Source organism: Stigmatopora nigra, chromosome 17 (genome assembly GCF_051989575.1).
Source record: "Stigmatopora nigra isolate UIUO_SnigA chromosome 17, RoL_Snig_1.1, whole genome shotgun sequence".
NCBI classification, from domain to species: Eukaryota; Metazoa; Chordata; class Actinopteri; order Syngnathiformes; family Syngnathidae; genus Stigmatopora; species Stigmatopora nigra.
This window is the reverse complement of record NC_135524.1, coordinates 4,330,611-4,350,742: the sequence shown is the minus strand read 5'-3', so window position 1 is coordinate 4,350,742 and position 20,132 is coordinate 4,330,611. Positions and strand designations below refer to the sequence as shown.

Sequence of the window (20,132 nt, the reverse complement as noted above, 5' to 3'; positions counted from 1 at the left end):
TCTACTTTTAAAGGTGACTCACATTCCACATTCAAACAATTGAGAGGATGTTTAGATCGGCCTGGAGGTCAAATTTCACTATGTCCGGCCATTGCACATTTATTATTCTGACAACCTTATAGTATTCACACTTTATGTCATGTAAAGTAGGCCTCGTGAATGTAGGTCTTTGAGACGGTGGCTGCGGGTAAAGCAGGCTTACTGTAGTAATCCTCTTCACAGACACCCATCTGACAGGACTGGGCCCAGACAAGAGGATACACACACGTACACTAGCACACACTTTTGTCTTGAGTGGGTCACCGTGCGGTGTGGTGGTCATTTCCACAGGCGTGCCACCCAAATACCTTTGTTTGAATCCGCACGTTGGGCGACCCGGAGGAAGGCGGGCATCTCCCTTGGCTTTTGTGGCTTCCTGGTGTGCGTCACTGCTTCCTGTATATGATGTCGTCAGTCATCAAGGACATCCATACCGAAATAACTCGGCGAAAGAAGAGCCTTTAACCCAAGGGTCAGGAACCTTTTTGACAAAGAGAGGCACATAAAATTCATATTTTGCAATGTTATTCCTTACTATAGCCATACTACAAAGTATGTATTTTTTTTAAATATTCTTTTGCTGTTGCTAATCAATGAGAGGAGGCATTCCAGATGTCCAGAAGAGTCTACTGCAAAAAAAAGAAGAATATTAAAGCAGTTCTAGATGTAGTATCTCAGTTCTGTCACCAGCAAATTCCATATTTTAACTCACCTGTTAGCAAAGAGCCAGATGCAGTCATCAAAAGAGCCACATGTGGCTCCCGAGCCATATGTTTCCTACCCCTGCTTTAACCAAGTACTCCCATCAATATAAAAAGTAACAGGAAATAAATGTATATATATTTTTTTTATTATTTTGGCATTTCTTTTGTTTTGCATTTATATTAAGCAAAGTGCATCTTATTCTTTTTTTCTCATCAACACATTGCACAATACATAAATAATGATGCATATAAAATGTCTTCGTATTTACAATTAATAATATATTTATATATAACATAAAATACATTTCTTGTCTCTTTATTTTTCCATCCATTTCAGTCACTTTTGTGCGAAGGTTTTCCTTTTTTTTTTTGCCCCGTTTCTTCCTCAGCGGTAACTTTCTCTCAGTTTGGAACCTCTTTATAAAACAAAAAATGGAGGATGAGGGTGGGCCTAAGTGTCCGAGGAAGGGTGCGAGGGGGTTGGGGGTTGGGCCGCTGCTATCGAGTGTTGAAGATGACCTCCAGCCAGCAGGGGCAGCTGCTGATAAACTGTCTGGTGTAACACTGTCCCCAACCTTTAACGAAACTGATCTGCACCGTAAAGCCCGTCCGTGGCTGTTGCGTGAACTCATGGTCGTTGGGCCTCCGCAAGCTGCTGGCCTTGTCATAGTCGAACGCCTTGATGGAAAACCCGGGGAACACCTTGTGCACCAGCAGCGTACGCGAGTCCGGGTTATCCAGTGTGGCCGACTTGATGAAGATGGGGTAGCAGCTTCGGTTGTACACCCACACGCCGTCGGGCTCCCGTGTCAGCTGAATGCCGTAGCCGATCTTGGCGCGCACCATCTGCACGAGCTGCGACTTATTGTCCGAGCAGAGCTGGCCCAGGCAGAAGCCGTTGCCCTGAGGTAGATCGTAGAAGATGTCCAGGGAGGACTCCTGGACCGAGTAGAGGCGTCCCACGCGGGTCTTTTCTTCCCAGTAGGCCACCACGCACCAGCGGGATCGTTCCCCGGACTCCTGCATGGCCAGGGAGTCTGGAAATAGAAAAAGAGGGAGAATGCAAATTTAAAAATGGGGCTTTTACTGAAGAGTACAAGCATAGAACCATTTTTTTCTCAAAACAACAACTCAGAAACATCCTCAACAGAATGTACAAAGCAAAACTATCCTACTACATTAAATTTCAAAATAGGCAGACAATGTTCTCTGTAAAGACCAGCATTAGTTGGCCTACTTGACGAGACGCCCGCGGGAACCTACATATATCCTGTCTGTGACATTTTGGTATGATAGCTATCTTGGTGCATTATTGGGCTCATTTTCAAGGGGTTATAGATAAAAGTCTGCCCTTGCTAAAAACAGGGACGGCAAACTTGTATTCAGGCTAGCTAAAAAAGAAACGCCTGCCTGCCCGGGGGTAGCAAAGACCGGAGGATGACCGCGTGTCTTTAAAAGGAAACAAAGTCTACCAAATTCCTTGATTATAGCACGGAACGGCGTTCTCCGCCCCACTTTTTGCCACGGAGGAATTCTTGGAGGCCAAGGCGGCAACCGGGAGATGCTGGCGTGCAAGTGCCCACATGCACTCCACTACTTGTCCAGGCATTAAAAGTGCTTATCTTCTCTCTAGCTCGCCATGTTTTTGTTGGCGGCGCGGGCCAACAACGTACTGACGTCACCGCCATCTCCCCGCCGCACTCTGTGGGAAATCATCCCAGTTGTCGGAGTGGTTATAGTTGTCCCTATAAACATTCTCTCCTCCGGCCTATTTTGTCGGGGGGGGCGTGCACGTGCGTCGGAAAACGAGGCCCGACCGGTCTAAAGTTTCCCCGAGCGTTAAAAAGAAGTGTGGCGTTGGCGGCGCTCCAATTTCCAGCCCCCTCCTCCCTCGTATCTCCGTTCCGCAGCAATGTGGCTCTGAGCGACTCCCGCCCGGCCCTCAAAAGGTTGGAGCTGGCAAGGAAGTGGGGGGCAAGAGCGGGGGGCGCCAAGAGTGGGAAGCACATAGTTGGACTGCGACTTCTGCGTCCTTGACTAATTGTGCCGTCCTCTGGACGTGTGTTTACTTCCGAAAGCAAAAAAAGAAAAAAAGGAGCCCCCCCACTCTCCTTGGAGCCCAGCTTCCGTTTCATCTAACGCGAGCCCCCTTCGTGTAAAGCGGTAATTTGGAAGGCCCCGCCGCAGACAAATGGAGACGCAAATGCGGCAGGATCCGCGGCGGTCCGAGCGAGCCTTACCGCGGCCTGTCATTAGCCTTCATTACACAGAACCGGCAGACGGAATCAGGGAAACGGGGGGAGGGGTGCTAGGTGGTGACTGAAAGCCTCCCATAAAACAAGCGGAGCCGTGTTCTTTGAAGTTGGTCAGAGCCGGGGCCTCGGGGGGAGTTTATCGTAAATCCATCCTCGTGGGGCGCAAGGGGGAGGGAGGGACGCCTAAGTACCCGACTATCTACCTTAGACTAAACGCAAGGGGGGAAAAGGGCCATTTATCTTTTAGATAAGAGACAGAAAATGTCTCTGACCCCGCTGACGGAGGAGAGCCTGGTGGGGGCGCTCACCTGCCAGGTAGGGGGTAGGGGGGGGGGTAGGGATCATTGTGTGTGTGTGTGTGGTAGAGACCTGGAGAGTCTTTCTGTTTGTTATTGCTGGGACAGACGGGGCCTGGCGTCAGAGGTCATTAGAGCCGGGCAGCCTGTCTAAGCGTGTCAGAAAACACCCCGCTATTTATGACGACAGCGGCCGGGCCCGCTGGACTCCGCCCCCCTCCCCGCAGCCCCGGGCAGGAAGACGCATTAAATGCCACAAAGATTAAAGATAAGACCACAGGGGCGGACAAATACATCAGCAAGGAAAACAAGATAGGTTGTAAAAAAAAAATGGGTTGTGGGGAGACAAGATTTTGGGAGACAAAAGTGGAATGTAGTTGTACAGCAGGCCCATTCGAAAAGGTAACTGGATCGATGTTTGCATCCTCCAAATTTCCTCCTTTGAGGTCCAACAGAAAAATAGTAGGCTTGTCCTTGGTATAGTAGAGGGGTGTGTTCAGTACTTAGCTCAAAATGGGTGAGTAGCTGCTTACCATACGAAAGGGAGTCGAGTCGATTCCTGCATCTTCCGAGTTCTCACTTCTCAGGTCGAATAGAAAAGTAGTGGGCCAGTCCGTGGTAAAGTAGGGAGGTGTGTTGGGTACTCAAAATGGGAGAGTGCCCACTTACCATGTGAGAGGTAGTGGGGGATCAATCACTATACTAAGGACTGCCCCAGTAACTTTCCAATTGGCCTGAAAAGTGAGAAGTTGGAAGACGTGGGAATCGATCTAACTATTTCTCACTCATTTCAGCTCAAACTGAGGTGACCAAACAATAGCCTGCACAACAAGGCTCATTTTGAGAATAAGAAGCCTTACTATAAATCTAGGGTTGCCAACTCCAGTCCAAGAGAGCTGCTATCCAGTCTCTTTTCCATATCTCCCTCCACCAACACACCTGAATCAAATAATCTGGATCGGTGTTATGCTTCTGGTCAGCTTGCTTACGAGTTGATCATTTGATTTAGATGTGGTAGAGGAGTGAGATATGGAAAACAGACCAGATATTGGCTCTCTAGGACCAGATTTGGCCACCCGTGCCATATGCCTTAGAGGCATTTTAGTAGCAAGGCGAAAGCGATATGGGCGGTCCTCGGCCCTGTCAGTAGCTTGTTCACAGCTTGTCCTGACAGCACATCGGACTTCATACTCAAAACATTCATGGGGAGAGAGAGAGAGAGAGAGAACATCTTGGGTTTTTGGACGGCCTCCTCCCACCCCTCATAAAATATGACGCTATTTTCAGTGTCCGTCATAGTTGCAAGACGAGCACTTCTTCCGTGTGTACATCTATCTGGACGTCTGCCCGTTCAGGCATTAGTCGGTCTGTCTGTCTGTCTGTGTGCCAGACACTCCGCCTGCTCTCATCGCTTTTCCTCCGCGAAGATTATCTGGCTAGCCAGCAGTCTCGAGGCCATCTGTCGAGCTTCTTCTACGCCTGTCGGCCGGCCACCCGCGTCATTCTGGCCTACAGCCTCGGACGTAACGGGATTGGGAGGAAAACGACGTTGGCTGAGTATTTGTGGAAAATGCAGTGGCCAAAAACAAATAAGGGTCTACGTATAGAGTCATTATATCGCAAGTGCTATTTATGTCTTTGTCACTTGTCGCTAGGCAGGTCTTGCGTGGGTTTTGCCGTCTACCGATGGCGACAATGCAAGAAAACATCAACCAGGATGTAGACGCGGCGGTACCAGCAGATTGCGAGGGCGTGACACATTCTGACTGATACAGACGATAGATAATTTTTGTGCAAAACAAAATGGCAGTCGGTGGGAACGTACAAACTAGCTCTTTATCATATCTTCAGAAAAGAACAGATGACGACAGTATGGTCCGATTAAAAACACAAGTGCTAATTAATATTCCCCAAATTATGACGATTAAACCAGTAGTGTCAAAGATGCGGGATGCGGCCCGAAAGTTATTTTTTTTCCACACTGGTGCGGCAAAACCAGAGGTTTGGGGATTGTGTATTTTAAGGCGCACTAGACTTCTCCTGAATTAGACGATGGAGCTTTATTAGGTTCTAAGATAGCCGAGAGAAGGAGGGAGAAAGGAGAGGGCGGTGCTTGTCGGCTCACTAGGTCTTTGCAGTCTAAAAAGGTTAATGATTAGCTCTGTCTGCCTCAACACACAACCGTTGTCATCACACACGCCCGCAGCACTCACACAGCGGCTGAACACAGGAATGGGGAAGACGTGAAGGAAATGGACTCTTGGCAGCGGCGCCTTATTTTCTAAGTCAACACCCTCTCTCCCGAGCTAGCAGGCTTTGGGTGTTGCGGTGGGGGTCTATTCCAAAAGTTCAAGGGTCACGCTGCGGAGGCGTTTCTTTTGTTTTGCTACCAAGAAAATGTCTGACTCGTCACAGACAAACACAAACGGTCTCAAATAGAGCGACGGCCGCAAGTGAAATGTATGGAAAACTATTAAGGAAAGTAATTGGTCGTCAAGTGAGGCAAAAATAATATTATATGGGTTTATGGGAGAAGGTGGTGAAGGGAATTATTTTTCTTCATGGTAGAAAGTGTTCATGTTGTTTGAAAGGCTAAGATAACTTTAAAATATAATTTGCATTTGTAATAAATGGCTGTATGTAACCACAATGTTTTTGACATTTTTGTTAAGCTAGATAGTTTCCAATCTGCCAAACTAGTCAGTTTGTATATGCATATTGTTGATTAAATATGGCTGATTAGCAAAATTGATCTTTAAAAAAAAAGCCATATGAAAAACAGTAGAAAAGTTTGACAAATAAATCTGCATTATTTTAAAATTACAACATTATACTAGGGTTGTGAAGTTACAAAAAAGGTCAAATTTCAAACTGTTTTTGTCTGAAAAGACTATATTGGATGTCTGTGGTTTATAAAATGTACAAAGAATAAACTGAACACACCATTAAATGCATCCGATTATTCCATTCCAAGTCATAGCAAATTCCATAAAGCCCCTACAAAAACACATATTAGCCAATAGAACCAAGGAAGTAAAGAGGGCCCTCATGACATTAAAAGCCTGGCATGGGAGTGGCCCTCTTTCACTATCAGTTAATCTTGGACAACGATTCGCAGACATGCTATTTCTTCCCAGAAGCATCCGGGGTTAGAGATAAGAAGCGGGAATGTTTGGCTTGCATAATCACATGATCTCCACGTCTGGATCAGCACAAGAGTCTAAGAAACAACATCATCATCGCCATCGTCATCAGAAGAACATTCTGTTCCCATGTCCCGCCTCTTTTCCTCCTCATGCTGACTGACTTATTATTATTGTAACACTTCATCAACACTGTCCATACACACACACACACCTATCATCCCCGATGCCCCGATTTCCCAGGGTGACAGGACAAATAAACACCACATCGTTGCACGCCGGGTGCCTGGCGAGCACTGATGATGTCATCACATTAGATTATATAGGAGCTGACTCACATAAGTGGACAACAGGACACACCCACTTCTTTCACATGCACGTTAAGGTGCCGAGGTGGGGTGGGTGCAGACAATGGGCAGGGACTATTTTGTGTGATTATTCAGTTCTATATAAAAAAAAAAACAGCAGGGGACTAAAAATTAGGTGAAAAAAGTTGCACCAAATTTAGTGCCCAAAGCACATTGGCCAAATGCATTCAATGAACATTAGTTCATTTCCAAGGGACGTCTAGAAGTGACAAATTTGCTTCAAAAGTGCAACAGAATGATAGAAACAGTCTTGATTGGATACTTGAAAGCGTTAATGGTCAGATATTTGCTTGCAAAATGTACTAAAATCCCAACTTGGTAACCGACACTCCCATTAAAATCAGTGGGAGGATTAAAAACAGCTTCATAAATTGACATCTGGAAGAATTAATGATCACATATTTTGTACTAATATCAAAAGAAATACTTTGCAGCTCAGTCCAGCCTAAAGTGATTTGCAGTTCTAAGAACCAAACTCAATTTACACTGAAGGTGTCATCTCTTGTGCCAAACCCTGTTGCGTTCGGGTCGTGTGGGAAAAAAAGGCCGACCTGTAGAGCCTGTATGGCCTTTTAGTGTTGTTAATAAACAGCACTACACTAGTTGTGTGTGCATGATCTCACGTAATGCACTGTTGTCATTATGCATATCAGCCCCTCGTGGCTATGTTGAATTGACCTCCAACCAGTACAGTCAGGTATCATCAGGAATAAATGGACTGCAGGGGCTCGTGGGAATCGAACACTCGCACAGGAATGTGAGTTTACAGATAAAGGTCCATCCAAATATCAGAGCGATAAATTGACTTTATATTTCAGGCCAAGAAAAAATTAGCTGATTAAATCTTACTTTTTTTTTTTAAGTTGGCCTTTAAAAATTCCATATCAGTCGACCTCTAGTTATGTATTATCCTTTCGTGTTAGAATGTGCTCCCAAAGTAACAATGTTCAACTTGTTCTGGGCTACACTCCAAAAAAATGCTTCCCTCCCTTCTACTAAAAAGGTACCCGTAAAAAAGCCTGAAAATGAGAGAATATTCAGCCAAAGTCCCGCATTCCGTTCCCCTTCCTCCTCCTAACCTCAGTGTTTTTTCGATTTGCGCGGCGTAATGACACAGGGTGGAGAAAACAGAGCAAAGCCAAAACCCAAAACGGAGTCGCCCCTTGCCAAGAGGCGGCTCTGGCGGCCTAGCAAAGAGAGGAAGTGGGGGAGTAATGAGAGACGCCGGCCACGGCACGACTCGGGAGCGAGGAACCCGGCCGGCGTCTCCGCTCGCGCATGCCGCTGAAAATTACAGAGGACGGCCTGCAAGGCGGCCTCCGCCCAAAAGACGACCATCTTGCCTCTTTAAAGAAAACATGGGGCATACATTGGACTGGAGGGGGGAAAAACACAACTAGAAAAAAGCGGATTGGAGATCTACGTGTGGCAAACTCATTTAAATTCCCAATAAAAGAATGAAAAAGCCATAGATTTGGACGCCTATCATCGTCAATGTTTTTTTATATGTAATAGTTGCACAGAAAAGTAAAAGCAAAAAGCTACAGTTCATCCCTTGCTGCCTGAACTGAACTTTGGTGAGTCAGTCTGACAAAAAGATTCCGTTGTCCCTTTTTTCTTTCTGCTTTTCCTGCGTGCATTTTTTTTTATTTTTTTTATGCAAGGCCTTTTCCCCGCCGGCTCAAAGACATGAGGTCATATCCTGCGCGGCCCTTTCCTCTCGCCGCTAACCCAAACAAGGCGGGAATGCCGAGAGCGAAGGAGCAGAAATACTTGGACTTGGAGAAACACTGAAGCCGCTCTGTTCAAGCTGGAAGTAAATTTCCGGATTTAAAAAAAACGTGAAAAAAATACTGTTTTTATGGGGGTGACACTACGCTTCCCGTTATTAATGAATATAGAAAAAAAAAATAGGCTAGCCGTCATGACAGAAGGTTTGAATTAATGAGTCCGGACTAAATTTAATCCCCCGTCGTGAGAAATGTTGATGGCTCATGGACCTCTAGCGGATACGACAACTAATTAATATGACAAGCATGTGGCGAGAGGGATGGAATGCCTTCTTTTTTTAAAGTGCTGCCGTCACTTAAAATGTGACGGGTAAAGTGACAGGACAAAAAAAAGCAGACGGAATACTGAAACTAAATAAATAGATTAACAATTTTCCTCCAGTAGTAACAACTTTAATTACGATATTTCCTCTGTCGCTGTCCGTGGTGCTGAAACGCGATCACTTATTGACAACCAACTCAGTCAGAATGTAAATCACATGTATCGCTGTCTATGGCAGTGAAATAGTTAAAATCTAAGATTAACCATATTACATTTAACCCATATGTGTCAAAGTGGCGGCCCGGGGGCCAAATCTGGCCCGCCGCATCATTTTGTGGGGTCCGGGAAAGTAAATCATGAGCGGGGCGTCAGCTATCTTAATACTAATATACAACGGTCAACTCCAAGAAAGCGTTGCTAAATTTAAAACCACCACAAGAGGAAGCGCCTGTGTGACAGTGGGCAGCATGCCAGGGCTTGCACCGTGGTCATTCAATCCTTTCACGCCCGTGTGCGAGTGAGTGACATCGGAGCCTGTATGGATCCCAGTCAGGCTTGGGTGGCACCAAGAGGCATGCCTCCAACACACTGATAAGAAGTTACCACGATACAAATAAAAACACTTGATCCAAGTACACCAAAAACCAACCCAAACTGGTCAATTGAAGCCTAAACACACACCTCAATACACACACACACACACACACGTGGCCGCCCACGCCAACGTCACGCCTGGTATTCAGGCAGCGTCGCCAGGATTTCAACAGCCCTCTCATCAATTCTCGTTAAAAACAGAAGCAGACGTGGGCGCGGGCTCCGTGCAAAGCAACCACGTGGGGGGTGGAGGAAGAAGCCAGTGCGGACTCTTAAGTCCAGCAAAGACCTCCGCCAAGGAAGGTCAGACAACCCTAATTTGGATCAGATTAGACACAGACGTGGATTTTCTGCCTCCCTTGTTCGTGTCAATGGGATGGGAGTTTTAATCGCTGGAAAGTAAGGCTAAATGTAACACCGACAAGCCTAAACAAAAAAAGTGGATACAAGTAGTAAAAAGCAACCTTTGTGCTAAAGTATCATGTGTTCTATGATGGACTCCCTGACACTTAGTGTTTTTTTGTGGGTTGAGCTAATCTGTCAACTAGCAGATGAATGTGAACCATTAAAATGCTGACAAAGTGTTATAATAAAATTCAAAAATGCTACATTACCAAAACTAGGAACAAAAAGTAACAATCATGGTACTATTAAAGTACATCTGTGATATTTCAGCTATCATTCTTAGGCACAATACCAAAAACAAAAAGTAAGGCAAATGCAACAATGTGCACTAATCTTTGTGAAACTACAGATTTATATGGATTCTTCCCATCTGGTTTAAGACCTGGTGAAAGAGGTAAAATCTCTTGTAAATTTGAAAACAAAACAACATTATGCACTAATATAAGGCAGATGTCTCTTCTAAACTATGACAATTGGTAGGTTTGTCTGGATTGGCACACCAACAACTAAAACGATGCCCCGTGGTAACTAAGTTTTTACGCAATTCTGCCAACAAATGTTTAGTGGGAGGTTCATGAAGAGAAAAATACTATGCAATGAAGGCTGCCAACATATATAAACCATCATAAAACAATCATTTGCATCTGGACAACAATGTATCAAGTTCTCGCTGTCCTAAAAAGGAACAAAAAAAACTGCAGTCCGACTGAAGTCCCTGCTGCCGTTCTCCATTCACAAAACACTTAGTGATCCCTCTCATCACTTTCTGTGGTCAACTGAGACCCACCAAATCAAACTGCTCCACCCCCAAGTGCCCCTCCCTGTTCTGTGGCGTGTTCCAAGCGGATGACGCGAGGCGGCGAGAGGCCGCTACGAAGCCGCGAGTCTGGCAGGCAGCCCATTTTGAATTTGCGCTTGTCACTGTCGCGGCATCTCGGTTAACTCCTTCCCTTCCTCGCTCACTCACTCATTCACCCAGGTTTGTGGGTCATGTACCGCAGTCAACAACTCTTACTAAGATTAAAAAAAATCTCTTTGGCGCCCCGCCTTGCCTCTTCCTCTGTCTGGAGGGGAATATAAAAAAGGGGGCGATTGAGGGAACTGGAAGGTCAGCGGCAGGCCTTCTGGGAGAGCTATGTTTCTTTTGTCGGGGCCCCAGAGGGAGGGTGCAGAGGAGGTGAGAGGAACTGGGGGGGGGGGGGGGGGTGTAGTGGCTTGCCAGGGAAAATTATGAGGGCACTGCTTTTTTGCCATCTTTGCAGAGGTGGACCAGTTCCAGAGTTGCTTATGCCAGGAAGGAAACTAAGGGAGGAGAAGGAGGGCAGCTCTCCATTCAGGAATAAGTACTTGGGTGAGCAGCCCTGAGGACCCCACTTCCAGGGTTTCACAGTTTAAAGTATATTCGGTCAAACTCATACACGCAAGGGTGACTTTACTGTCCAGAATGAGAAATATTCAAGGGTGGGAGTGGTGGGAGTGGTGCTATTGGGCTTGGGGGTGGGGGATATGGGCAGCAAACACCAACCGACATAAAACAGGCTTTAAAAGGGCCTAGTAATGAGAACCATCTGAGGGCCCGGAGAGAACAACTCTGCCCGAGGACGCGGCGCCGGCTCGGGAGGGAGGCCAAAGAGGATTATGGGAAAGGAAAGCCGAGGAAGCCCCATACTGGGGCCCGAAAAAAAGAAGAAAAAAAGCGCCTGTTTCTCTCACTTGCACATGAACGGAACCGACAGAGTTCGTTTCCGCCTAAACTGCCTTTGCCAATGTAGTTGGCCCGCATTTGTGCCTAGTGCGCACACCACCCTCAAACGTCCTTTCCCTGGCTTAACACGCAACCATGTGTGAATATATTTACCTGAAAGCCCCACGGGGGCCGAGTAGGTTGTTCCCCCAGTCTCACTGGATGAAGGTCCTGAGTCCGGAGAATCTGGAGGAAAGACATAGATTTAGAATTAGACACAAAATAGACAGCAGCCAGTCTGTCAATCACAAATTTGAAATCAATCATCCCTAATGATCAAGTAGGAGCTGTGATAATCTACCATAATCTGTATCGTACAACTCCAGTGCCAAATAGACCATGAGAAAAGGGGAGATCACTCCAAAGCATCGAGGTATTGGAGGAGAGAGCTCGAGCTGGCAAAGCTTTGCCGCCGCAGCGGTCGTGCTAACGAGCGGCGAGGGCAAACAGCCCCTCTTGGCCAGCCGGTCCTGCCCGCACTTTCATTGGCTGCCAGCGGCCAACAGTTCACAGTTAACCGCAGGATTGAGGAAGGGAGTGGGAGGCCGTGGGGGGAAACAGTGTGTGGATTATATCCCACCAGAGCTGAAACAAGGTGGCAATTTACATCAGAGCAGCTTTCATATGGACTAATTCTGGCGCCGCCGTCGCCAAACGCTGCGGCAGACGGCGACCCTGACACGGCCGACCTCCACTTTGTGTACACCAAAAGCAGCCATTTCAGTCATTGTAACAACAAAATTAAAACAGGGACGGCCTTTGACAGATTACATGCTGTCAATCTATCATTCATTCAAAAATCTGTAAGCATAAAAGACAGGGAAAGGATCAAAAAGGAAAATTGTTTATAGTTCTCCATACTTGGGAAGGAAAAAGTAGTAAAACACAGTTCCTTGTACTTGAGTACAATTAGAACAGCGTGTAAAATGTTGGGCGCTAAATCCAAGAGGACACATGCAGTTCAAGCCTATAAAGAATATAAAGCAAGTACATTCACTAAAGCAAAGGAGTAAAAACTCATTTCTGGGTAGTCGGGATTGGATTCCCGGAAATTAAGGAGTAAAATGCGAACACCTCTGAGTACTACATTTACAAGTACAAAAAGAGGTGATCATTTCAATCCTAAATATTTTACTCACAATCATTTTTTCCAATATACATATTGCCAAAAGCAATTAGGCTTTTGTTGTTGATGATGACGACAAAGCCTATATCCGATTGTTATTATTATAATTTTTTTTTTAACTGGTAAAAATATGACTAAAAATAATGTCATGAGTATGTGACAAATCCTATTTTTTTGGATTCAATGGAGCCCAGCAGGTAAGAAAGGATCTGTTTACAAATATGAAATGATGCTTTTTTGATATCCTAAGTTTCTTAAGATCAGTAGTAGTAGTAATGCCTTGAAACTCCCCAAAATCTAAAAGATTATTTGAACCATTTGCTTATTTAAGAATAATATTAACATTCATTGTAAGCCCTGGGATGGAATCAGGCATTGGGGTGAGTGACAGCTGCCCTAGGCTCGGGTGGGGGGCGGCACAGTCTACGTCCTATTGTCCTATTAATACATCTCTGCAGACTCCCTCATGGTCGTGATGGCCACAGCAGCTGCGCCCGCTGAGTGGCGACAAACGGCGGAAAAAAAATGGTGACAGATGATTTAAGAGTTGAGCTTGCTGCTAATTTCCTGGTTCTCCTGTGGTGCTCCCACGCCAACTCTAGTTGCATAATCACTTCCTGTATCCGCACGAGGCTTCCTATTTACTTCAACTTGTGGGATGCTGGTTGTTAGCTTGACTGACAGCACTGGCGTACGTCTTTAGCGTGATGCTGAATAAATAATGGTTGATAAGCAGACTGGGAGCAGGGGCAGGTGCGGAGTGGAGGCTGTAGGAGAGGGAGGTGGGTTGGCGATGGGGGGGTTGTAATACAGAGCCACAGCTGCAGCTGCAATGACTTCCTATTGTTTCCACTCACTGAAAGCCACTTTCTCCTCGGCTGGCGGACCCCCAGCCAGCTGCTCGTCTGGCGGGGACATTGTCTGGACCCCGGCTTTCTTTTCCGGCACTGACACACACATACACACACTCCCGCAAATGAGCAGCCAATGGGATGAAAGAAACTGAAAAACGCACCGGGGGCTATCAATAGCGTCACGGTTCTGCTATTCGTATTGGGAAAATTGGGAAAATTCTTTTTAGGTTTTTCCGGCAATGTGAACGATATTTTGCAGTGGTTGTCACAGCAGTCTAACGAATACTGTAATAATCGGAAGAGTGCCAATCTGGACAATAGAATGGATGGATGGATTGAAGGTGTTTATATTATTATTTAGCTTTTTTTTTTTAAAGGTGGAATTTAGCTCAGCTCAACAGTCTGTAAACTTGTTTCTCAGGCAAGTAAATATAAATGTAAAACTTTGATTATTCTTGGTTTGGTTGGGCAAGCCTGAACAGGGACGCAAAGACGTCATCATGTCTTTTCCCACTTAGTTTACACGGTTGTGCAAACGTTAACATTCACAGATCAACAATGTGCAGGGACATAACCTGTTTTTAGTGCACCATATTGCAAACTAATCTTAAAATGTACAACAAACCATTTTTCACCTCAATAGTAACACTACTCCAAGGGGTATTGCAATTTATAATAACAGTTGTCATTCGGGCAGCTGCAGTCAGTCAAATTTTTCTATTCGGTTGTGGTTTTTGGTGGGTTTTTCCAAAGGTTTTTTTTTTCCTTTACATGCTGGATTTGTCTATCATTAGGAAACCTGAAACAGGAAACAATGCAATGTTGTTGTTGTTTTAATGTTGTGGCTGGCACACTGTCAGTTTTCTGCCCTACTTACAAAGTCAACTTTTTGCTAAGAGTTATCATTCTCTGTCAAATTTTTATGAGCACAAGGAACCATTTTTCTATTCCCTTTTAGAAACAATGAGGTAGATTTAATGTCAACATATTCTTACAGTGTGATATAGTTTTGCACGACATTGGGCATGTCGAGCCTTGAATTCACTTTCAAAGGCACAGCAGCGTCAGAGAAAGGCGACAAGGTGAAGCTTTGCTGTTTGCACGCCATACAAAAAAATCACATCATTGTGACCGTGTGATCTTTGGGTTTGGGTGCCAATGTTTGTTGTGGTTCTAAAGCAGGAAAAGACACGACTGCATGCACGGACGGTCGCTCCGGAATGTCAGGGTGCATCGTTTCGCTTGCCACTCGAGCTTCACGGTCATCATAACATCCAAATAACAACTCATTTTGTTTGTATTCCTCTTTCAGGGAAGAATCATCCTTCTCTTTTTAGATCATTCTTAGCTTTAGGACCGATATTTTTTTGTGTAGTGGATCGTGCGCTTATGGTAACCAATTCTGCAGCGCTAACATTTCTGAAATGAAGAATCAGTATCACGCCCTGGGGCCCAGATACCTCATAATCCAGCCCTGTGCGCTTTCCAAATAATTTGCAATAAATTAGGTTTCGGTATAAAGTCTCCCACAAAAAAAAAAATCTGGGCAGTTAAGGCGAGCCGGCCAAGATCTGCCCTAAGGCGACATACTACACTTGAAATGTAAGACGCTCCCCAAGTCGACGATGACATAACTCTCTGCGCCTCTGTGGCACCAGGGTGACGACCGTCGTCTAGCTCACTGCCGTGGTGGCCGACAAACAAACGAAGACTCTGCGGCTGCACGGTAAACAACAAAGATGCTAAAAACATCCCACGTGTTAACATTACAGGCATCCGACGCCGGAGACATGTCCCGCTAACATGACTGAAGTGTGAATAAGTGCACTCGGCTCCACGAAGACGCGCTGGCAAAAAAACATGCTTATATGTCGGCGCAAAAGCCAGCTGGCCGCCGTCCACGCTAGAAGTGCACGGCCTGCCTCGGTGCCTCTGCTCCGGTGCCATAAATCCCAGCGGAACACGGATCTGCTTCCTGTGCGCACTATAACATGGATGTACGCACATATGCGCCGCAGACATGCCTTTTTTTGGCAAACGCAATCTGGTTTGATCCGATTTGATGGCGCCTTGTTGATTGTTTAAAAAGGGATACACCAATGAATTTAGTCTAAACACCAACAACACTAAAATGCCATGCCATCAATGGCGGCCAACAAGCACGAGTTTTTCGGTCTTTGACCAGTTGAGGAATGTTTCCATGATAACTAGTACATAGCTTGAGCATGGTGAGATGTCTATAAAACTGGATAAACATATGTTAAATACAGTGACAATGACATTTGGAGCATACATACACTCTCATAAATACTCTTTCCATTCAGTGTAAATATAAATACATTTATGTATGCTGTATTTGTTGCCACAACAGTATTTTGACAGTGAGAGAATATCTTTAAGAGCTCACCTGGTGGTTTAAGATAATCCATGGGATAGCGGGAATATGGAGGAGGTGGAGACTCTGCATGAGCAACAAAAAAGCAAAAAAGGCAAAAGTTGTAAGAAAATATCTCTTGGGATAAACTTACAGAAAGCATGTGGGCCGAAACTAGCCAGCCAAGCAACACCATTTTTATCTGAGCCGCTGTGTGACAGAAAACAAATCCAACAGAAAATTCTCGTCATACCAAATGATTAACATAATGATATATTTCCCGTAGTTTTAAGCACACTCTCGGAGGACTTTGCAAGTAGGAGAGTGGGGCCCGGGGGGGGGCATGCTATTGCCTTTCACTGACAGCCAGATAAACAAGGGGGCCGCCTGGCGCCAGGAGAGCCACTATCAGTGTCTAGGACAAACTCAGATAGGGGCCTCTCTCCCTCTCTCTTGTGCGTACACACACACAAATGCGGAAACTTACCCAGCGTTCCCAAATCAACTGAATTGGACGTCTGTCACTGTCAATGGAATGCAAAAAGTAACTATTTTCTCCCTTGAGCGATTCACCTCTGTCATACAAGATTAAATACATGTAATAGGGTTACATAGACATGAAGTCATTGGCTGCCTTGGACGGTGACAGACGTCCAATCTATTTGAAGTGGACTACTGGGGGGGAAGTGTCAAAAACCTGCTTAGTTGTTCTTGGACATCAACTAACATTGTAACTCTGTTTTGGGGGGGATCTGAATGAAATTATGTAGGTATATTCCAGGAGGTATGCTATATTGGTGTTTTTGTTACATGGTTGGTTAATTATAGTAATAAACTGCAACTTTGGTTGGATTTCTAAGGTATGTGGGGAAAATGGGGCACATAGTTTTACCCAATGTCATTTTAAACCTGTTTTGAAATATATTATAATGATAAACATGTATATAGCTGAGAAAAGGTAATATATTCAGGTAACACGAATGCACGCACTGCAACAAATAAGTGCGTTCTTTTTGGGAGTATGTAACTAGTATTGCAAAGACTACTTACCGAGTTCACATAGGCGGCTCATGTGGTGCGGGTTGCAGCAGACGAGCTCCGGGTTGCCTTTGCCGTAGGATTCACAGCACGACAGCCTCTTGAGCTCCGAGGAATGCCTGAGGTCGGGCCACCTGAACACCTTGTAGAGCAGCATGGGGAGGGAGTAAGACACTTGACCCACTTTGGCGTCCACTTTGCCCGGCAGCAGCAAGCAAGGGCTCCGGGCACCCCCCTTGGACTCGATCGCCTGCAAAAGCACCTCCAATTGTTTTTCTTTAATCTTCTTGAACACAGAGTGGGTGAGCGCCTTCAATTCGGCCTCCGACCCGCCGTGGGACTTGGCCGCCACCTTGGCCGCTTTGCCCATGCAGCATCCCCCGGGGCCATGCGTCCCTCCGTCCGCCTCCCCGTCGCCCTCCACGGGCGCGCGGCTCCGCCACAGTCGCCGGACGAGCCCCGATCGTTTGGTCCTGAACATGCGGGACGAGATGAGGGTTCCCCGGCTAAACAACGGGCATGGTGTCCGCAAACCATGAAGATTGCCGGGTCCGAGTCCGGAGGCGGCGGTGGCGGCTGAGCAACGGCGAGCCGGAGGAGTGGAGCGGCGTGGCTGCAGCAGCGCGACGCCGGAGAAGCGAGTCCGCAGCCCGGCCAGTCGCCCGAGGCTGCTCCGCTGGGCCGCCGCCGGTAGTCGGCACTACTCGGCTCGCTTAGCCGGTCCCAGCAAACATGGAGGGGGATTGGATCGCGCTACAAAAACGTAGCGTGGCGTGGAGGAGTGAAAATGGGCCTGAAAGAGACTTTAATCCACGACGATTAGGAAGGAATTCCCCCCCAAAAAAGCAGGACCGTGAGGAGTTGTTGATTTTTTTTCTTTTCTTTCGAAGCTCCGTGATATCCTTGAGCTGTGTCGTCCTGCAGCCTTTCCCCTTCGCGGACACGGAGAGTCTGTGCGTGGCATACAAGCATGCGAGCCGACGTGTGGGGGTGCGTGTATGTGCGCGTCTGTGTCTGTGTGTGTGCGTGTGTTCCCCTCCAAGCGGGGGTGACGCGGATTGTGCGCCTGGCGTTTGTGTGTGCGTGTCCTCGCCGCCGAGCGCATTGACGCGCCCGGTCACATGGCCGTCTAGACAGACTGTCGCTTGACAAGAAATGGGATTGTGTTGTTGCGCAAACACCCAACGCGCATAATCAAACAGAGCGCGCACGCGCAAACGGGAATGAGCGCGTCCAAAAAAAGTTGACGCGTTGGAGGAGACGTGAAATGTTCTATTCGCATTTTAATTGGTAAAAAGGGGCGTGGGTGAAACATTGCGGTTGGGATTTCTAGTTTTTGTCTTCTAGTTTTATCGCGTTGAGTAATATACTCCCCTTCCCATGAAATGATTCGCCAGATGCCATTGACGGTCAAATACGTCCAATCCATTTGAGATTGGAGGGGTGGCAGTGACTGAACTTTGCCAGGCATTCCAGTTCAAATGGATTTGCTGAGGTTTAAATTCAACGCTGGAAGATGAAAAGTGCCCTGATTAAAACGAAAAAAGTTAAATACTGCTGGAGGTAGTTTGTTTGGATTAGGGTGGGTTACATTTTCCTAAATTCATTCATTACCAAAGAAATATAAACGAGGCGAACTTTGTTTTAGGTATGCTTACTCGTTGCCGCCCTCGTCTGGACGCTTAGGATACGTTCAGTCGCTCAAGTTGCTGCTACAAAAACCTTCCTGTAAATGTAAAAAATATAGAGAGTTCAGTTATGAGGAGAAGTGCAACATTACTAAATAATCTATGATAGAAAAGGGCTTTCTAAAAAGAGTATTTGTAAGAAAAACAATAACAAATATACTACAAGAAAGACAGTTGTGAGGCTGTTATGTAGTATTATAAAAATACTTCTTAATTCTAAAGGGAAAAAATATTTTAACCTGCAATGAAATAGGAAAGCTCAGTCACAATATAAATATTTGGATTAAAGTCTTAGACAAATTGTTTTTTTTAATGCAAGAAAGGATCAGTTGACAAGATACATTTATGCCACTAATCTTCAACAACATCATATGATCATATTTTATTGAGGCAAAAATGCACCTATTTTTCTCAGGGATTTTTTTACTTTTCTTCACTTAACATGGGGGGTCTGAACAATTAAAATGTAATGTTCTAATAAAGTTACACAGGAATGTTACAGTATAAAAAAAACCTAGTACTTGTTAACGTTTTCTAGGAATGCTCCTGAAAAAAAACTATATATTTTTTTTCCTCGTGAAACATCGACTTCATTCTCTACCATTGTTATTAGCAGTTTGCTAATTATGCTTAGTGGAGAAAAACCCCAGACAGCCATTGTGCTGAATTTGCATTAGTGCATGTGTGTGTAATTATCTCATAGACAAGGAAGCGTTGTAAACTATGCAAGCATCACTATGTTAATGCGCCGTTGTGGCTGCAGGGCAAGTTGGTGGGTGGGGGGAAGGGGGCACGTGGGGGGGATGGACTTGGTCACTGGGATGTGTGCCTATGTTGGGATGGCGGGGGGTTGTATAGTCAATTGCTCATCCCTATTGTCCCATCTCCAGCAGTGGCGCCGGTCAAAAGAAACGAGCGGGAGGAAGCGGAACGGGGTTGGGGGGTGAGGGGGACTGGGGGGGATCATGTCTGGAAGTAATCAGTCACCAGGGAAAAGCTCTGTGGAAGTGACTGCATGTTGTCCTTCCTCTGCCGGGAATGTTGGCCATGCAGGAAGCAACTTGCTCTATTTCCATACAACAACACACGAGTGTACGCTATTTCGAGCTCACGCTATGTATGAGCAGCATTTCATTCAATATTTGCAAAGTGTGAAAATAAAGACTGCCAATGTTTTCGTTTGGGAATGAGGAGTACGCGCTCTGGAATTTTTGTCTTTTCAATTGAATGACGGTATAAATAGGATTTTTGTTTTCGTTATCCAATTATGAAATGCTTGTTTTATTTTCTTGGGGGTAACACTAGAACTGAATCTTGATGGAACTTCTATTTTAGTCAAGCAAAATTACAGCTGTCATAATACGAATGACAAATTTGGTCTTATAATATTAACACTGACACCTTATGCGTAGCCTAATTTGGTTTTTGCATCAAATTTCGACTTGACACCTG

General features: G+C 45.7%; 1 protein-coding gene and 1 non-coding gene across 2 annotated transcripts; both read right to left on the bottom strand.

Moving 5' to 3' along the window:
* Window positions 1–871: 871 nt before the first annotated feature.
* On the bottom strand, window positions 872–17,699 carry smad7 (SMAD family member 7). Its single transcript, XM_077736672.1, has 4 exons — window positions 17,005–17,699; window positions 15,988–16,041; window positions 11,715–11,786; window positions 872–1,780 (listed from the first exon to the last, which is right to left on the bottom strand). The coding sequence occupies exons 1-4, from the start codon at window positions 17,471–17,473 to the stop codon at window positions 1,242–1,244; spliced, it is 1,134 nt and encodes a 377-aa protein (XP_077592798.1). The 5' UTR covers window positions 17,474–17,699; the 3' UTR covers window positions 872–1,241.
* On the bottom strand, window positions 14,604–14,739 carry LOC144211136 (small nucleolar RNA SNORA68). Its single transcript, XR_013329535.1, has one exon. It is a non-coding gene; the product is annotated as a small nucleolar RNA SNORA68 (small nucleolar RNA).
* Window positions 17,700–20,132: the final 2,433 nt, after the last annotated feature.

Bases quoted from the DNA above. Each gene is read 5' to 3' on its own strand.
- smad7 (XM_077736672.1), bottom strand. From the start codon at position 17,473: ATGTTCAGGACCAAACGATCGGGGCTCGTCCGGCGACTGTGGCGGAGC. The intron at 16,042-17,004 runs GTAAGTAGTCTT...TTGCTCATGCAG, and splicing joins GAGCCGCCTATGTGAACTCG to AGTCTCCACCTCCTCCATAT. The intron at 1,781-11,714 runs GTAAATATATTC...TTCTATTTCCAG, and splicing joins GGCCCCCGTGGGGCTTTCAG to ACTCCCTGGCCATGCAGGAG.